Here is a 17685-nt window from a genome sequence, read left to right on the forward strand (position 1 = left end):
GTGTGGGAAGGTTAATGTTTTCTTAAAGAATTCTAAGATAATACTAGGGCAGGCCTAAAATATTGAAGCTGTTGTCTACAATTTTAAACTTTTTTTTTTCCCTACTAGGCTAATACCTTGCTCCTCACAACACTGACATAAAATTAGTAAACTGCTTGATTAAAAATATTTAATTTGTTTAATCTTAATGCCTCCAGGGCTAGTAGTTTGATTCTGTTAATGGCAGGGACATCTAATTCTTGATAATCTCAATATGTAATATAATGCAAAAGATGCAACTATATCTCAACATATTTTATTAGTAAAATAAATGTTGCTTTTTTTTTCCAGATCCCTCTGAATGTGTTCCTCTGTCTCCTCTCCTCTCAAAAGATCTGTCTGTTTCTCCACCTAAGCAGACCTCTAATGCCCCGGCAAGTGGAACCCCTATTGGGAGAAGAGGCCGTTTAGCTAACCTTGCTGCTACAATTGGTTCCTGGGAAGATGACCTAAGTCATCCATCTGCAAAGCAAAACAATGCACAAGAACAGCCTGGCACTACTTGTTTATCCAAATTGTCCACTACAAGTGAAGCATCTGCTAGAATCAATAGTAGCAGTGTAAAGCAGGAAGCTGCATCCTGTTCTCAAAGGCTTGTTGAGGCTTCTATTAATAAACCAGCAAATTCAAAGAGAGCGGTGAGTGTCTGATTTAGTTGCTGATTAAAAATTGATATGAGTATTGTATTGGGGTGGACAAATGTTAGCACATAACTGTTTAATCTGAATTTTAAGATTTGGTGTGGGCAGTATGTCTATTTACAACTTCTGCTTTATTGCAATCCCACATGCTCTTTTTTTAATAGCAGATCTGAAACATCTTAGAATTCCTTTTATTGAGACTTAAAGATGAGAATACTTATGTGTTTTGTTGATGTCAATGTACTTGATTGCTGCTCTTGACCATCAGAAGGGGGGCTTGTTACAGAGATATTTGGTTTCACTCTGTAACTTCATGTAGTTGATTGAAATTGTAAATGTTATTGCTGCACAAAGACTCAGTCACAATGATGAAGTAAATACCAGACACTTATTGTTCAATTTATGCAATTTCTGCATTGAAAATATCTGCTATGTGTGTTCTTGTTTAGGGTAATGTGGGATAATACTTGAAATAGCTGGCAAGAGCACCTGGAATCAAATGCTGAAACAATTTGAAATACTGGATTAAAAAAAAAAGTTAGTAAAAGCTTAACACTTGTTTTTGGCTTTTTCTTTTGTTAAAGGAATAGGTATATTAGGTGATAGTATGCTATGCAGAGTGTTTTCATTCTTTTTCCTCTTGAGAAAATAAGAACGTCTTTTTTTTTTTTTCTTTTTCCCTTGTTAAGGATCCAAACAATTTTTTAACACAATCTTCAAGAGTCACTGCTCCCTGTTCTAAAGAATCTGAAGTACAACGACAAGCAGCAGACAATCCCTGCAGTCCTTGGAAAACTGAAGAGCGTACACAAACAGCGAAGTCAGCTTTGCCTCAACCGGTTCAGTCCAAAGCAGAGCCAGTCAAAGGAACACATGTGCAACTTGAACCTAAGGGTAAACCCACAACACCAGGTAGGTTGCTTTTTGGCTTCAGTAAATAGTCATTTGAATTAGGCCCACATGTGCTGTGTTGAAAACTTCATATTACTTAAGAATTTAAGGTACCATACCAGATAATACCCCTTTCCAGCTGTAACTTTAAAATGCTGATGAATTCTTTTAAGTTGTACAGGTATTGTATTGTGCAGGGGACATTTTCTTGGACATGGTTTTAGCAACTCTTAAGAGCAAAAGCAGCCTAACATGTTAATTGAGATTATTCAAAGTTTGTTTCAGATTGTTGGATACTATATGTATCCATTTGATAGAATGTTAAGAGCCTGCATATTTGGAAGAAATCAAAGCTTGGTGCCACAAAGGTGCTCTAACTTTGCAATGTGTTTATTTTTAGTGATAGCATTTATGTCAAAATAAGTGAACAACCTCAGTTTTAAATTCAACGGCTTATTATGTCAGAAACCTGGACTAACAGCTTGAACTCTTTAAAAATAATGGCCAGAAAAGCGAGTTTTAGATATGCTGACAGTAAAACATAATCTCAATCAAGCAGGTTGGGTGCCAAACAACATATCCTCCTTATGTACTAGAAAGCTTATTTCTGTGAAAGATAAAAGTGAGGCTGGTAGTAGAGGAAATTTGGAAAAGACAAACCAGTTTAAATAACTGGTGTATTACATGTGGGCCATAGGAAGAGAGAGATATCTACTTGCTTTGATTTAGTGTTTTATTAACATGACTGTTACAATTTGCGTTTCAGGTTCAGTTTGTATAAAGTATAATGGAGCAAGAGCTGTAAAGGAGACAGCTTAATTGCTTCACTGGGCACCTTCATCAGGATACAAAATTGCAGTGATTTCTTTAATTCTGAGAGTTTCTTTCAAGGCAAAACAATTGTTCTTGTAGGGGGATCAGGAATTAAGCCGTTCCTGGAACGCTTTGGGGAGCGCTGTCAAGAGCGTAGCGCACGCAGCCCTGCTCCGAATACTCCAGGGTGCAGAACACCCATTGTTACCCCAAATACAAGAACAATCCAAGAGAGGCTTCTCAAACAAAATGAAAATTCCTCTACTGCCAGTTTAGCGCTTCAGCTTAAGCAGGTATGACTTGTTACATTTGTAGCTAGTTTACAAGCTTTGGGAAGGTTGTACTCCTGTTGGAGGAATCTGAAATGTTGTGACATCTTAAAGCTGTCAGCTTTCCTCCCATTTCCCTACATTTCTTTAGGAACGTGAGCGAGAACTCGCATGCCTTCGTGGCCGATTTGATAGGGGCAATCTGTGGAGTGCGGAGAAAAGTGACAGTTCAAAGAGGAAGCTTCCAGAAGCTAAAATGGTAATGTGTTACCTTATCAATCAAAATATGATACTCTGAATTGCTGTAACATATTCTGAATACAGAATTATATGTGGAAATGTATATAAGGGATAAAAACCTTTATGTTGGGACTGCCCAGGCTGCACAAGACTCTATGATTAGCAAATTATTAGGTTTTTTACCTCTTGTAGAATCAACTAAGACAACTAAGACAAGTGAAACTGCTTTAAGCCAATTGATTTATTTACTTTTTGATGATACTAAGTTTGGGGGATTTTATATTCTTTAACTAGAAAAGCAAAAGAGCTCCTCATGCAAACATTTAATATTTACTGCTGCAGCTAAGTATATTAGATAAATAAATAGGGTACTGGATAGGAAAGCTCTTTTTCCTAGCAGATGTGAAAATGTTTCTTTCTGGTAGTTTTTTTTTAGTCAGTTTCAACATTACCTCCTGAATGCATTCTGCTTTTTTTCTTGCCAGGAAAGCCAATCTCAGGCTAGTCCAAAACATCCTCCTAGTTCAGATGCCTCTGCTCTTGGATCATCAGAAGACACATCAGCAAGTGACAGGCCAGCAAAGTCTCCCAGCGTGGAGTCTTCGGGTGAGAACTGTCACAGTTTACCTGTGATTAGTGCTGGACAGGGACACTGCACTTGATATTCATGAGCAGAGAAAGAGGCCAGTAACACTGATATGTGGAACTGGACCTCTCATTTGGTTACTGGTTATCTGATCTAAATCTTCTAGTATGATAGTAGTACTCTGCACTCCTATTCCACTTGGAAGGACGGCAAGGCAAGACCGTCTTTTTGTTCTTCAGTGGATATACCTATGTTTCAAACTTGAATGGAGGTTGAGCGCAGGGGAGTGAATGAGAATTGTCAGTTACATATTTAGTCTATCCTATACCTGAGTATCCAAATTTCCACCAGAATCTAATGGGAGGGAATTCTTCCTTTGTCAGTATCCTTCTATGATATTAATTCTTATGGTAGGACACATGAAAAGGATTGTGAGGTGCTCCTGATATCCTTTCTGGCTCTTACTGAGCAGAAGGATCTTTAGGTCTCTGTGATAAAAGTGTGAACTTAGTTAACACTCTTGGAAGCCTGTTTGCTTGTAAGATCTATCAAATGTCCTTCTAGAAAAATTGCAGTGGTTTCTGTGTATTAGATTTTTGTCTTTTTAAATTTTTCCCTTTTTGCTCTTGAGTGTCTGCACTCTGCTATGGTTTCAGCATTGCTTCTTGTGATGTCAGTTTTCTGATTATAAGATAGAACTCTAGGTGTACAGGTTGTGGAGGGTATTCTAATGTTTTTTTCAACATGAACTGGAATATTTAATCTAGTGGCCTTTTAGTTAGTAAAACTTCTAAAATTTAATAACTAAAATAAAGGCTAGACATAATACTTCTTTTCTTTATAAACCCTTTAGATACTTCTAAATGTGAAGAGGCTGATAAACCCAGTCCTCTGAAGATTGCTGAGTCAAAGAGCCCTGTAAAAGTGATATCTGTCTCAAAACTTGAACAACTCGATGAGAAACCAAAAGGTTTGTATTGAGTAGATGTATATTAATGACTTAGCTCTCTATTGCCACTTGTTGAGGACAGTGTTAACATCCTTCAAGTCTGAACAATGAATTCACCATACATTTGCTGACCCCCATGTGTTTTGTAATGAGGTTTATATAAAACAAATTAGGAAACTTCTTTTATCATACATAATCCTTCTCTCTTGCCATTCAAGTCTTCGAGGAGTATTAAAAAGCTGATATTAAAAGTTCATTGGGAAAGGACAGAAATGATTGCTCTACTGTTGGACTTGCAGTTAAGTTTCAGATGTATTTGAACTAAAAGGTTGAAATTTGTCTAAAATGTGCATCTTTTCATTACCTTTCTGCATTGTTTATGCAGCATATGTAAAAATAGTGTATTAAAATAGCCATGGAGGTGTACTTTTAGGTTCTATAAGCCTGACTGTAAGCTTGCTTGAAAAGCTAAATGAGTATGCTTCTCTGTTTGTTTAATGAGAGTTTTGATGATACTAATATATTTTAAAATGTCACCCTTCAGATGAAGTATTTGAGGGCAAAAAGCATGCAGATGATGAGATGAATAGCTCAAGAGTGATAAATGAGATTTTTGAAATTCTTCAAGAGGATGGTCCAGACATAGAAAAGCTGAAGAAAGAAATGAGCATGAGCCTGGAAGGTGAAAGTGATGAGGATGAGCAGGAAGAGTCACTGAACATTTCATCAATGTCTCTGTTAACCCCTCTAGTGGAATCTGTTGGCTCAGAGGTGAGAACTCAGGGAGGGTGAGGAAGGGCTCGTTTATCACACAGAGATGTCTGATTGGCTTGTGAGCTGTGATATTTTGTAGTATTAGGCTATCCAGGCAAATAAAGAAGTTACAAATGGTATTTTGCTAATGAAAGCATAATGAGGCAAAATTATTTTTTTCTGACATTAGTGTAGCATATTGGATGCTCTGCTAAACAAGTGGTCTTCTGCTAAATCAAACCTGTACTGGGTTTTCAGTGGTATGTATGCATTCAGTGGCGTGAATGCTGATGAAAAATCTGAAGAGAAGTAATTAGGTAGCTGTACTGATTTGGAAAATAAAGGTGGCATCTTACTGAGTTTCATAATCTGTTAGTGTTCTTAAATAAATAAACTTGCTCTTTGTCCATATTTGTAAAATATCATCCATTAAATAGTATTAAGAAAATTCTGTTTATATATAAAACAAGTAAAGGAGAGAGAAAACAGATTATTATTATTATTATTATTACAGATATCTGTAATATAATGTTTTCTTTTCCTCAGGCCTTTGGTTCTCCTAAGTCAACTGAGGAAGGTAGCAGTATCAGTGATGTAAGTCTGAAGTCTGAGAAGTTCCAAAGGACTAGAGTTCCCAGGGCAGAATCTGGAGACAGTATCGGCTCTATGTCAGAAGATCGCAACCTCCCTTACAGGTAATAAACATAATGCCCCACCCCTGATTTTGTAAGTGTACATGTTAAAACACTGTCTTTTTTAACTCTTCTAATGATGCATACTACTCAAACTACAAATCAAGCTTTTTTTGCAAGATCTCAGCCTTTATCAAAGATTTGTGTTGTCTTTTATGTTGCTTAACATTAGCTGATAGAATGCTTTCATTAAAGAAAATTTCCATTTAGGCAAGTTTGGAAAACTTCAATATATGATACGTATCTATATCTATCTATATATATTTTTTAAAGAGCTTGGCACACCTGTGTAACATTTTATGGGGTTTCCTTTTTTAAAAGTGTCGATGCGTATAGATCGCAAAGATTTAAGGAAACTGATCGTCCTTCAATAAAGCAAATAATTGTTCGCAAAGAAGATGTTGCTTCCAAACTAGAGATGAGAAGAAATGGTCCATCTGATCAAGTCAATATCAAAAAGAAGATGCAGGTACTTAATAAACTTCTTAAAACCCTCTTTCTAATCTACTGTTTCCAAATTTAATTGCCCCATGAACGTCCAGAACTTTAACATACTGCTTAGAACTGCAAAATTAGATTGTTTAGGATAGATAACTAATGGTAGGGAATGATGATGCATAATTTGAACAGCTAATGCTTCTCTTAAAAGGATCATGTTATAGATTAAGTCTGGAGAGAACAAGCCATTATTCTGAGAAGGAGACAGAGAATCTGTCTTAGCTCTGCCTTTGAATTAGGCAGAATGTGTAACTAGTGTAGTGGTTTAGATTACCTACTTTACTACTTTGAGTAGGTAATATTCTGATCTTTACTAGTGCTTTGTTCATCTATATTGCTGAGTTTCTGGCTACTGCTGATTCCCCTGGTGAAGGGAAGACTAGATGGGATATGGAACATACAATATTGGGTCTTTCACTCCCCACCTGCCTCTGAGACCAAAACAATAGTTGTGCTGCAATGTTCTTTTGCCAAAGTAACAGCAAACTGCAAGGCTTGAGTAGTTTGCTGTCTGAAGGATCAGATTTTCTTCTGAAGCCTTGTCCCCAAAAATGCTCATCTTGAGTCATTTCCTTATTTGAACGCAACACCAAATCTCTTTTTGGTAATTATTTTTGTTCTTGGTTTACTTTAGGAATTGAACAATGAGATCAACATGCAACAGACAGTGATTTATCAAGCCAGTCAAGCTCTGAACTGCTGTTTTGATGAAGAGCATGGGAAGGGGTCACAAGAAGAAGCAGAAGCAGAGAGACTTCTTCTCTTTGCAAGTAGGTTTTTATACTCAAGTTCAATTATTTGTAATGAACATTTCCATAGGGTTCATAATTTCTTCCCCACTTATTGTGTTACATTGTGGTCATATATTAATAGTTCTTCACCTGGAAAAAAAGAACAGGATAGTGTCTGTTCTGTCTCAACTCTTTTTGTAGGCAAGAGGACATCTTAAGTAAGTTTCTTGACCCTTATATTCCTACTACACTGTAAAATGATTAATATTTAAGTTGCATTTTACATATGTCTGACAGAAAAAGTTGTTCAGTACTTTTTCTTTTCTATAATTTTCTATAATTAATTTCTTTGTGCAGCCGAGAAGAGAACGGCTTTATTGGAAGAATTGAATAAACTGAAGAGTGAAGGACCTCATAATAAAAGAAATAAAGCTGCTTCTACATCCACTGAATTTGCTCCCTCCAGGGGATCTGTTTCCATTTCAGAAATGCGTCTACCTCTAAAAGCAGACTTTGTATGTGGTACAGTTCAAAAGCCAGGTAAAACTAGCAAACAAAGCTTTATTCCTTTTCTCCTCCTTCCTCATTCTCCCAACATATTTCTGATTCATTCTCCTTGGGTTTTGTTTTTTTTGTCTTCTGCTTTGATGTTCTCAGAAATCTAGGGGTAATGAAAATTTAGCTATTGCATTCAGTTCATCTGCTTCTGACTAATTTTTCAATATTTTAAGTAGGGTGAGGCAGAGATGTGCTTAATAGCAGTGCAGTACTTGGGGATTTTTTTAGATACTTGGAGTCCTCTGGCTAACCAAACCATCTGATGTGTACTTACAGAAGCAGGAAATTACTACTATGTAATAATACTGAGATCTGGAGCAGAAAACATGGTTGCAACTCCATTAGCAAGTACTGCCAGTTCCCTGAATGGAGATGCTCTTACTTTTACTACGACGTTTACTATGTAAGTGTAAAGAAATTTTTTTGAACCAGTTTTAACTCTGATGGAGCATGCATAAAAACATTTGAAGTCTTAGTAATGAGAATGTCATATTCTGCAAAAAAGTATGGAAAGATTTTGTGGTATAGCTATTTCCTTCTTAAAAATTAGGTATAAGACACTTCTCTCAGAAGAGCAACCTAGACTTCTTCAACCACCAATCAGCTATTTTATCTCTTGTATTTTCTGTCTTTTGTTCTTTCCTGGAACACCTGCAATGACAGATGGATTGCTGTGCCTGAGATATGTTTTTCTCTTTTGCAGCAACTAACATTTTATATAGCTATTTGGTTTTGGTATCTGGAAAAATAGTGCTCTTACAACTATAGCTTCAACTCTCACATGTCAGCTAAAAAGGTATTGTGAGTTCAAATGACTGTTTGTTAGTAAGTCTTCAAAATAAATAAGCAAACTCTATTTTTAAAATTCAGTTTTACTGGACTTTTTGCTTAAAGCTATTTACTCAAAAAACCCAATCTGTGACAGGAGGGTGCAATCTGACAAATGGTAGATGCACGTTATCTGCCCCTTGTCCTCCCCTCCCCTTTTCTTTGAGTTCTGAAAAGTATTTTAAAATGATAAAACACTAAAATCTTCTTGCTCCTTGGACAGTTATAAGGAGCAAAAGGAGGGAAGAAGTAAAGAGGAGCTTAAAACCCAACAAAAGCAACCAAAACAAAAAACCAACCCCGTAAAAGCTTGCCACAAACCAAACAAAAACCTTTCTGCTTCAGTTAAACTTTTTTCTTCTTCCCTTTTAGGCACAATGTGTCAAATGACTTTGAAATAAATATAGAAGTTTACAGTTGGGTATGTATCAGTTCCTGTCAGGAGGAGGTGTAAAGGAGAATGATGTGCTGCACTTTCTCAATACCTTCTTGCCTTGCAGGTGCAGAGAAAAGAAGTTACAAGCACTGATAAAAGGAAAAAGGCAAATAAATCTAAGGTAAATGAAACCTGAAAATCAGTATGTAATGTTTCAACAGAAGGTGCTCTAGGAGAACTGACTGATAGTCTTAGACAATCTGTTGCTTTCTTTTACTCCCTTCTTGGAACATCTGCCATGACAGATGGATTATGGAGACCTACAGCAATTAGTAGATTGGACCTGCAGCACTTGGTTGAGTCTGAAATATATTGGTGGGGAAGAAGTCTTATTAGTTCTGTAAAATGCTATGCTTAGGAGACCTGTGTTTATTAGGTGTGGGGCCTCCAATCATTATTTATTGCCCTTTTATTCCACTTCAATTAAACTATGCCAGTCAATATGCCCTACCCTGGAGTTTGATTTGTCTTAAAGGTTTATTGATCAACTGAAAACTCCTCTTTCTCCCCAGTATTAAGTATAAGCTCTAGATGCTTACTTTTTAAAGCAAATGTTGTTTTAATAAGGATGTGCATATCCAAATGTTTGTGCTTTATTAAAGGTAGGTAACCCTAAACAAGCCTTTCTGGAGGTGGTTTGGGGTTTGTTTTTGGTTTTTTTTTTCTTTGTTGTGGTTTGTTTATTTTGAGTTATTTTTGGGGAGGATTTGTATATTTTTCTTCTTTTTATTCTAATAGATCACTCACTGTATTAATGGCCTCAGGTCTAATTTCCTCCTTGACAAGATAAAACAAACTTGAGTGTCCTTCAAAATAGTTGGAATGAGTAATTAAGTCCTGTGTCTGCAAGTAGAAATAGGAAATTTCTTTATTCTTTGATTTGGCACAGTGAAAGCCTCCCACAGTGAAAACTTCCACCTATTCTCTAATAAAAGTTTAAAGTCCCAGGGTTTACTTCTTTCCTGTGCTGTAGTTTAAAGGAATTTTTACTTAAAACTGAATGATTTTGTGCTACTGTACGTTGCTGACACGAGATTATAGGTTTGCCAATGACATCCTATATCTGCTTTTTGACAAACTGCTTATACTTGTCTTTCATCCTCAAAAAAAGCACTTAATTCCAGTTTGTGTTTAAGATAACAGTCTCACTTAAACTTTGAGATTTTAATTTTAAAACAATAATGTGTAACAGCAATATATTGAACATATCCATACTTTTATTGTTAACTCTTACCTTTAGTTATGCAAATGTAACTTCGAAATCCCATTATATAGGTAAAAAGGCCTACTAAGAATGATTTTCTTAAATATGCTAATCATCCCAAGTTCATGCATGCTTTAACTTTTCTGCAGTATTTCTTTGATACCTAGCATTTCTTCCACTGAGATATATTATATCCAGTCAAAACCCAAGACTTATTCATAGTAATGAGTACCCATTCAAAATTTGAGATAAGCCTCCAGTAGTTTCACTGTCTAGTTTTCATGCAGCTGTGGTGGACAAATTCAGTTGCAAATGGATTTATCTTCTTGTCTTCTTTTGTAGGTTATTACTCCAAAGAGATTATTAACATCTATTACCTCGGTAGGTATGAATGTAATATTTTAACAAGATCTGACCATGACCCTTTCTAAAGGCTGTGTTCTCACACAGATTAAAGCTGTACCCATAATAGGTTGTTTCTGTCCCTTATGTAAGGCTCTATAAATTGTCTAGTTTTCTGCCAAATTTTTCAGTCATCAGCCCAAGAAATAGCTCTGTTACATATGTAATGCTGGAAATACGCAGTTACTACACATTTATTTGGACTTTCTTTTTGATTATTTTTTCTGTTTGACTGGGTTTTTAAAAGTACTTCAAATCTAATTTCTTTTTGCTTTGTCTTCTGTAGAAGCTGTCAGAAGTACTTTTTCACTAAGCTTTTATTTCTCTCTCTTTCTAGAAAAGCAACCTTCTTACACCAGGTAAGTAAAGTCTAAACATCTTATGCCAGGATGAATAATCCACACTTGCTGTCAAAACTACTATATCAATAAATAATATTTAAAACAGATGACAATTTGTGAGTAATAAACACTAGATTTTCCAGCCCAGAAACTGGTCCTGTGCTTATGTCTGAATTACTATTATGTTTAACAGAAGGTATCTTTACAAAATCAAAACTAAAATCTGGTATCTGATACCCATAGTTCACACTTTTTTCCCCTGAAAGTATGAATTCAAACTACTTTAACAGTTTTTAAAGTAGAGAACTAGAGTCTGCTGTCAACAAAGTAATACAGAATAATTTGAAAATATTAACAGATCCCGAAATATTGCTTTTGTGGTGTTTTGTGTATATATATATTTATATATAAAAACATGTATATACTTGTTTATGTATTTCTGACTTGACAAAAAAAACATCTTTAAGTGTTTTTCTAAGTATATAAAAACATTATACACTTCTCTGACTAAAGTATGAGGTACTTGAGCTCATTTCAGCAGAAATTGCAGCAATAAGGAGCTCATGATCTAAATTTGGAATGTGTATCATGTTGCTGCAACTAATAAGATTCCAGAACCTGAGCTATAGTGTGTGTTTCTCTTGATGTAAGTGCAGAGGAAAGGTGTACAAATTCTAGAAGATTGCAGTGTGTCACTTGACAAGAGGTTAAGAGATTAAAAAGACACATTCTTACTGCAGTGCTTTGTAGTGTGCCCTGGTATGCTCTACGTTCCCCCAGACTTAAAATGCTTTGTTTTCTTCTTTGTGGGTGTTCTCAAAGCTTGTTTCTGGAAGGAGAACTCTACTGAGGAGGAATGGTGTATATCGAGATTCTCTCTGAGTGCGCTGCTGGGCAAAGAGTGCTTCTCCAGGTGTACTGAGTAGGGCATGCATACAGTAGTGCAAATAAAGTTCTTCTTTTAAGCCTGGCAGCATCCTGATTGTGTTTTGTTATGAATTCAGTTTAACTCTTCTCCACAGCCATGGCCAGTCCAGGTGGCCCGAATGCCATACGCAGTACAAATTTCATCCTTGTTGGATCCCACAAGTTATCGCTGTCTTCCATAGGAAATACCAAATTTGCACTGGACAAGGTAATGGAAGTTATTGATTACTAATCCAAAGGTAATTGCATACTACTAGAAAAGTGAATGAGTCTGGGTTTACTTTTCAGGTGAAAGTACCATCCTAGAAATGAAACATACATATTGTTTAGAGATATGTTATTTATATAGGCATTAAACACTTTTACATAATTGTTACTTACATATAATTTCATATGAATTAAATGCAATCTGGAGATAAACAGGGAGACTTACATTACTGTGCCAGATGCTCTTTCATTTCTGTAGCTCAGTATAAGGTATGGTTATGCGAAGATAATGAAGGAATTTATTTTTGATTGCTGATTTGCTTTTACTGACAAAAAATTAATGTATGCAGTTGGCATCTCTGTGTGTGGTCTTCATATTGTTGCTCCTAGTCTTGCAGTTATCGCTAAAGAAGGCATTAAGTGCTTTAATGATAATGAAGTATTTGAATTTTTATGCACTTAATTGACCTAAAAATTACCATTTGAATGTATTTAGGAGTATGAGTTTTTCCTTTCATATCCCAATTAAATTTGTAGAAGCAAATATCTTAATTTTTTTTGGAGAGCTATTATTGGGTTTTATGACATTAGTTCCTTGTCTAAACAGAGTGCTTATTGCCTTTTGCTATGAGAAGTTTATAAAATACATTCTTACATTCATTGTAATCTCTAACCTTGTAATATCTTATACCTAAGGCCTATTTTAATAGGTGTTTATGCCAGCAGCTATCCTAAGCTAGTTTAAATTAATCAAAATGTTACTACAGCTTATGGTAGTACTAAATCACAGCTTTAGCTACCCAAACAGCAGCATAAGAATAATTTTGGCACTTTTTTTTTTCTGACTAATCAAATCTTATTGAGATGACAGTATTATTGCAATTACAGTTTCTGATGAGAGATGAGAAAAGAGGAACTAGTTGTGTTTGTGTATTAACCTTAAAACAAAATATCCTAATAATCCCAACTTGCATTTTAGAAGTTTTACTATTTGTATACGCACAAGCAGATTCCTTTACTGAAACAGCTGGCCAAACTTAATGGCTAGATTGCACTGTTGCAATGTGAATTTCAGAAGTAGCAGCTTCGGTTCTTCAGCATAAATGTTCCTCTTAACCAGAACTATATGTATAAGTCTTTGTGTATAGCTTCCTTATTGGAAACCACTTGTTCTTGGAGTTAATGGAGTCAGCTTTTGCATTATATTCAGCAGTTTAGGTGTGGATTTCACTGGTTTACAGTATATGACAGGACAGTGGACTGGACTAGTGAAATATAGCAAAAGCACTATGTTCAAAAAGAATTCCAGGGAAACTATCACTTGGTTAATTTCTTTGCAGATGCAGTCTTACAGTTATTTGGCAAAAAGGGAAATTCTTATTCATGACTTGTTTGGGTTTTTTTTGTTAAATTACTACCTCAGTAAAATTTAAATTTTGACTTGGCCTATGGCTGTACCAAGCAGCTGCTTTTTAACTTGTTTCATGCATTTCTAATATGGAACAAACTGATGCCACAGTGGTTTTTTTTTTGAGTGTTATTCCTCTCTTTTACATTATGTACTGTTGAAATTCGGGGTATAGAGGACCAAAATGTACTCAGGTGTAACTGTCCTTTTTTCTTCTAGACCATAACTTTACACTAATTGTATTGAGCATGTTTCTTTTTTCCCTAGATAAATTTTGAAGGGGTGGAAAAAGAACTCTTGGGCTATATGTTCCAGGACAAGGTTGCTATGATCCTTTAGTTTATAACTTAAAATAGGAAACTGCTTCCTAGTGCATGTTGCTCATTTCTGTCTGGCCTTTTCTGCAGCTTTTTTTTTTATTCTTCTGAGAAAATGCTTACAAAGATTTACTAACTAAACACAAGATATTAGAAGCCTTTAAGACTTGCAGAATTCTACCCCTTGCCCTTCACAATAAAAAGCATGCTGCTAGAACTCAGTTATTTAGGTTACCTAGGGTTTTTCCTTAACTAGCATGTTTCTCTTTGCTTCCTAGATCATTAGAGGAGGGTGTTTCTTGCTTTAGAACAAATAAATGTTTTTCTTAAAGATTTCCAGTCAGGAAATTTGAGCCAGCTTCTGGACAGCTACACAGAACATAGAATCAACTGCTGTGCTGATAAGAGAACCAGAGAAAAATGTCTGGCAGCCTTAAATGTTGATTTAACTCAACTTTGTTGCTGCTGAAGAAACTTAAAATCTTAGACCTAAATAAACCTTGCTTCTTATTCTAACCTTGTTCTGACAAGACATATCAAGACATTAATTTTTTCAAACAAAAGGTTTTGAAAATACTAAACATGTCAAAAAATTAGGTCCTTATTTGTACACAAATGTGCACTTTAAAATATTTTGCTTGGTGTATATTTTTTTGGTTTTAGAAATTATGTGAATTGATATCTTTAACAGAAATTATTTGTCTTTAACCTATGAAAACATTTCCATCTACTTAATATATTGTTTACCCAAGTTCTGCAGAAGAAATTTAGATGAATTTTCATGGTTTTGCTCAAAATTAAGCAAGTGATAATTTTAGTACCCATCATCTCCTATTTTTAATCAAAAGTCTCCTAAGAAACCAGTTTTTCAAATTCTTGAGTTACCTTGAGGCCCTTTACAGATAATTTTCTGTGACAGCAAGCTGTGTTCCTATGGCAAATACCTGTATGACCACACCAGAATGCAAGATAGCCTAATCATGGGCTTTAGCTTTCTTCTCATCTAGCTGGATATTTGTCAAACTGCTTTCTTTCCATCACCTTTAAACCTTTGAAAGAGATATATTGTTAACTAGAACTCAATATTTTCTCATTATGTGTACAAGATGGTGTTGTAGACTCTGCAAAACTGTGTGGTGTTTGCTATACAACCTCTTTGCCTTTCCTGTCACACAGTTCTTCACTGGTAAACTTCATAAATTGGATTCTTCTCTTCTGACATGAAGCTTAAAGGGGATGTAAAGCCCCTAAACTCGAAGTGGGGAATGGCCAAATGTCCTTGAAGCACTCACTCAGAAGTGTGTTTTACTGTGCTTTATTTGGGTTATATGCTATAATTCCCTTGTGTAGCATGTAGGGTTATAGTTGTCTTCACTGATAAGTTGCATCCGTCCTGGATTTTTTTTTATTTTTGTTATGTCGAAGTGTTCTACTGTTTTTGCTTCCCAAGTGGTCACGCAAACTCCTACCTAATGTTTAGAATTTTTCTGTGCTATAGTATTCCTGTTGAGTACAGGAGCAAGCTATGCATGCTGTGTTAGCTGAGTAGATCTAACATATAAAAATTATTTGATCACCTGCCTTGTGCATGTGTGTCTTATGTCTGGGAGGAAGCTGCAGGATGTCTGCAAATCAAAGGTGATTGATTTCTGACCTCAACACCTATTTTGGTGTTCTGCAGGACTCGGAGGCCCACAGATGAGTGCTTTTAACTACTGAGGGTTACTTCTGTTCATCTTAACTAGCAAAATTTAGTTCCATATGATTGGAGTTGATTCCATAGTTCTGAAAGCTGTTTTGTTGCTGTGTACACATGCTTGTGCCTATTCCCTGGCAAACAGTTCTTTCAGTGTTTGAGTAGCGACATTACCTTCCTGGCTTTTCTAATAAAAGACGAGTATTTCTGATTTTTGTCAAATTTATTTTCAAGGTTCTTAGCTGTGTTGCTTATTCAAATTAGCAATAGAATATGGTGTGTAGAATGCTGTGCAAGTCATCATTTGCTTGTTGAATTAGCAGTTTGCCTCAGTTTCCTTGTGAGGGGGGAAAAAATAAGAAGGGATGTGATTTCATGGGAGTAGTCAAGGTAATGAGGCATTATGTGTGGAGGGATTGGGGGAAGCTCAAAGGCTTTGTTGCATGCTCTTCCTCAAAACTCATGACTATCAAAAAACTGTTTAATTGACCTCTGGTACATAAATGAAGCTAGAATTTATTTTTTTTTCCAGTAGCAAAAGATAGGACTGGGAAACTTTTCTGTTATAAATTACTTAACAGGTGTCTTTAACACCTTGAGTGCCAGTTGAGAACTGTTTTCATTATTTTCCCCTTTCTAGCTCTGCTTTTATACAAGGATTTATCTGAGTAGGCACTACTACATTAGTATCTGCTAAAAATGCGTATGGTATCCAAGTACCATTCCTGTTTAAGCTCACTTTGATATTTTCCAAACAACTTGGTGTCAAACTGAGGCAGGAGCTTGAAAGGTGTGGACTGGTGCCTTCTGTTGTTTCTAACCATGCTTGGAGCGCCTGTTTTTTATAGCAGGAGTGCATGTTTATATATATGTCCTGAGCAAACTAATAAATAATTATTGGAAAGCTTCTAAATGAACTTGAAACCAAAAGTGATTATTACTGTCTTGCTTGAGTCTGACTGCTTCTTTCTGGCTGCAGGTCCTAAGAGCAAGACAGTGCTAACATCTTGGTGTAGGTGGCTTGCTTGAACTGGTAAGAGTTAGTTGAGAGGTGTCAAAATTAAATTATTGTTTTACATTTTGCAGGTTCCCTTTTTGTCTCCTTTGGAAGGTCATATATATCTGAAGTTGAAATGCCAAGTGGACTCTTTGGTGGAGGAGAAAGGGTTCTTGGTAAGGTATTTACTGCACTCACTTCAAACTCCTGCCTTAGAAATTACAGGCCTATTAAATGTAGTAATTTTTTTGATGTCACTCCTGTGCTTGAAGCTTAAAACTGGCTTGATTTTTTTTTTTGGTGTTTTTTTGGGGGGAGTTTTTTTTGGTGGTTATTTTGTTGGTTTTTTTTTTTATCTCTGAACCAGACCACAAATGTTTCTTAGTTTATATTCTAAACATGTCTAAGTTAAGGCTACCTTTTAAGAGTTTGTGTATCTCTCTTCTAAATGCATGTTTATTTGTTTGTATTTTAAACTTCAGATAACCTTCTCTCACTAAAATATGTAATGTTAGATGAGATTTTAATTTCCTTGGCAGAAAATTTTCCAGGACTCTTTGTGTTCTAATAAAAACAAAAGATTGGGTTTTTCCATTGTGTTCACAGCCTTTAGAAATGAAAAAGAAACAACAGTATTTTTTTTTTTAGCAATATCTTGTGCAGTTCTCTCTAAAACTGGACCTAGAAAATGCAGCTGATGCTTGGCCTAAGGGCTGGAACTGTTGAAATGTCCACAAGATGGCAGTAAATGTGCTTTGGAAAATGGAACATTAATATTTGCTGTTATTTTGGTGTTTCCGGAAATCACGATTTCTTTAGACTCTTTTCAAACACTGCTTTCTGTCTCCCTTTACTTAATTGAAGTTGAACAGATTTCATTAGATGCAAACATTTCATATGCTTATGGTATTTGCTGTCCCATGTTTCTGTGTACTAATTTAAGAAAGTCCATATTTGCTTCTACTATCCAATATGTAAAGCCTGAAGAATGGTGTACATGCACACTGAATTTGTTCAGAGTAAGGGTTTGGAAATTCCCTGCACCATTAAAAATTATAATCTGAATTGTGAAGAGTGAGAATCACAATACATACATTAATTGGAAAAAAAGTTATTTACAAGTTCAGGAGGTATCAAGAATAGAAGTCAGGTACTAAACTCTCCATTCCAGTACTAAGGAAATGGGGCTTGAAATTGATGAAATCCAGCATCCAGTAGAAGAACTGCCAACATAAGCATTTAAAAATCAATTTCTAATTTCC

General features: G+C 35.6%; 1 protein-coding gene across 1 annotated transcript in view; it reads left to right on the forward strand.

The window, feature by feature from the left end:
• ANLN (anillin, actin binding protein) overlaps window positions 1-17685 on the forward strand; it is a 29213-nt gene that overhangs the window by 5116 nt on the left and 6412 nt on the right. Inside the window, exons 4-22 of the mRNA XM_058832276.1 lie at window positions 331-677; window positions 1370-1592; window positions 2484-2677; window positions 2805-2912; window positions 3379-3499; window positions 4333-4449; window positions 4973-5199; window positions 5728-5876; window positions 6195-6342; window positions 7006-7141; window positions 7460-7642; window positions 7937-8063; window positions 8861-8909; window positions 8989-9045; window positions 10471-10509; window positions 10868-10889; window positions 11894-12006; window positions 13681-13734; window positions 16513-16599. Coding sequence (XP_058688259.1) covers window positions 331-677; window positions 1370-1592; window positions 2484-2677; window positions 2805-2912; window positions 3379-3499; window positions 4333-4449; window positions 4973-5199; window positions 5728-5876; window positions 6195-6342; window positions 7006-7141; window positions 7460-7642; window positions 7937-8063; window positions 8861-8909; window positions 8989-9045; window positions 10471-10509; window positions 10868-10889; window positions 11894-12006; window positions 13681-13734; window positions 16513-16599 — 2501 coding nt within the window. The remainder of the gene's footprint in view (window positions 1-330; window positions 678-1369; window positions 1593-2483; window positions 2678-2804; window positions 2913-3378; window positions 3500-4332; window positions 4450-4972; window positions 5200-5727; window positions 5877-6194; window positions 6343-7005; window positions 7142-7459; window positions 7643-7936; window positions 8064-8860; window positions 8910-8988; window positions 9046-10470; window positions 10510-10867; window positions 10890-11893; window positions 12007-13680; window positions 13735-16512; window positions 16600-17685) is intronic.

Source organism: Poecile atricapillus, chromosome 2, assembly GCF_030490865.1.
Source record: "Poecile atricapillus isolate bPoeAtr1 chromosome 2, bPoeAtr1.hap1, whole genome shotgun sequence".
In the NCBI taxonomy this organism is placed as follows: Eukaryota; Metazoa; Chordata; class Aves; order Passeriformes; family Paridae; genus Poecile; species Poecile atricapillus.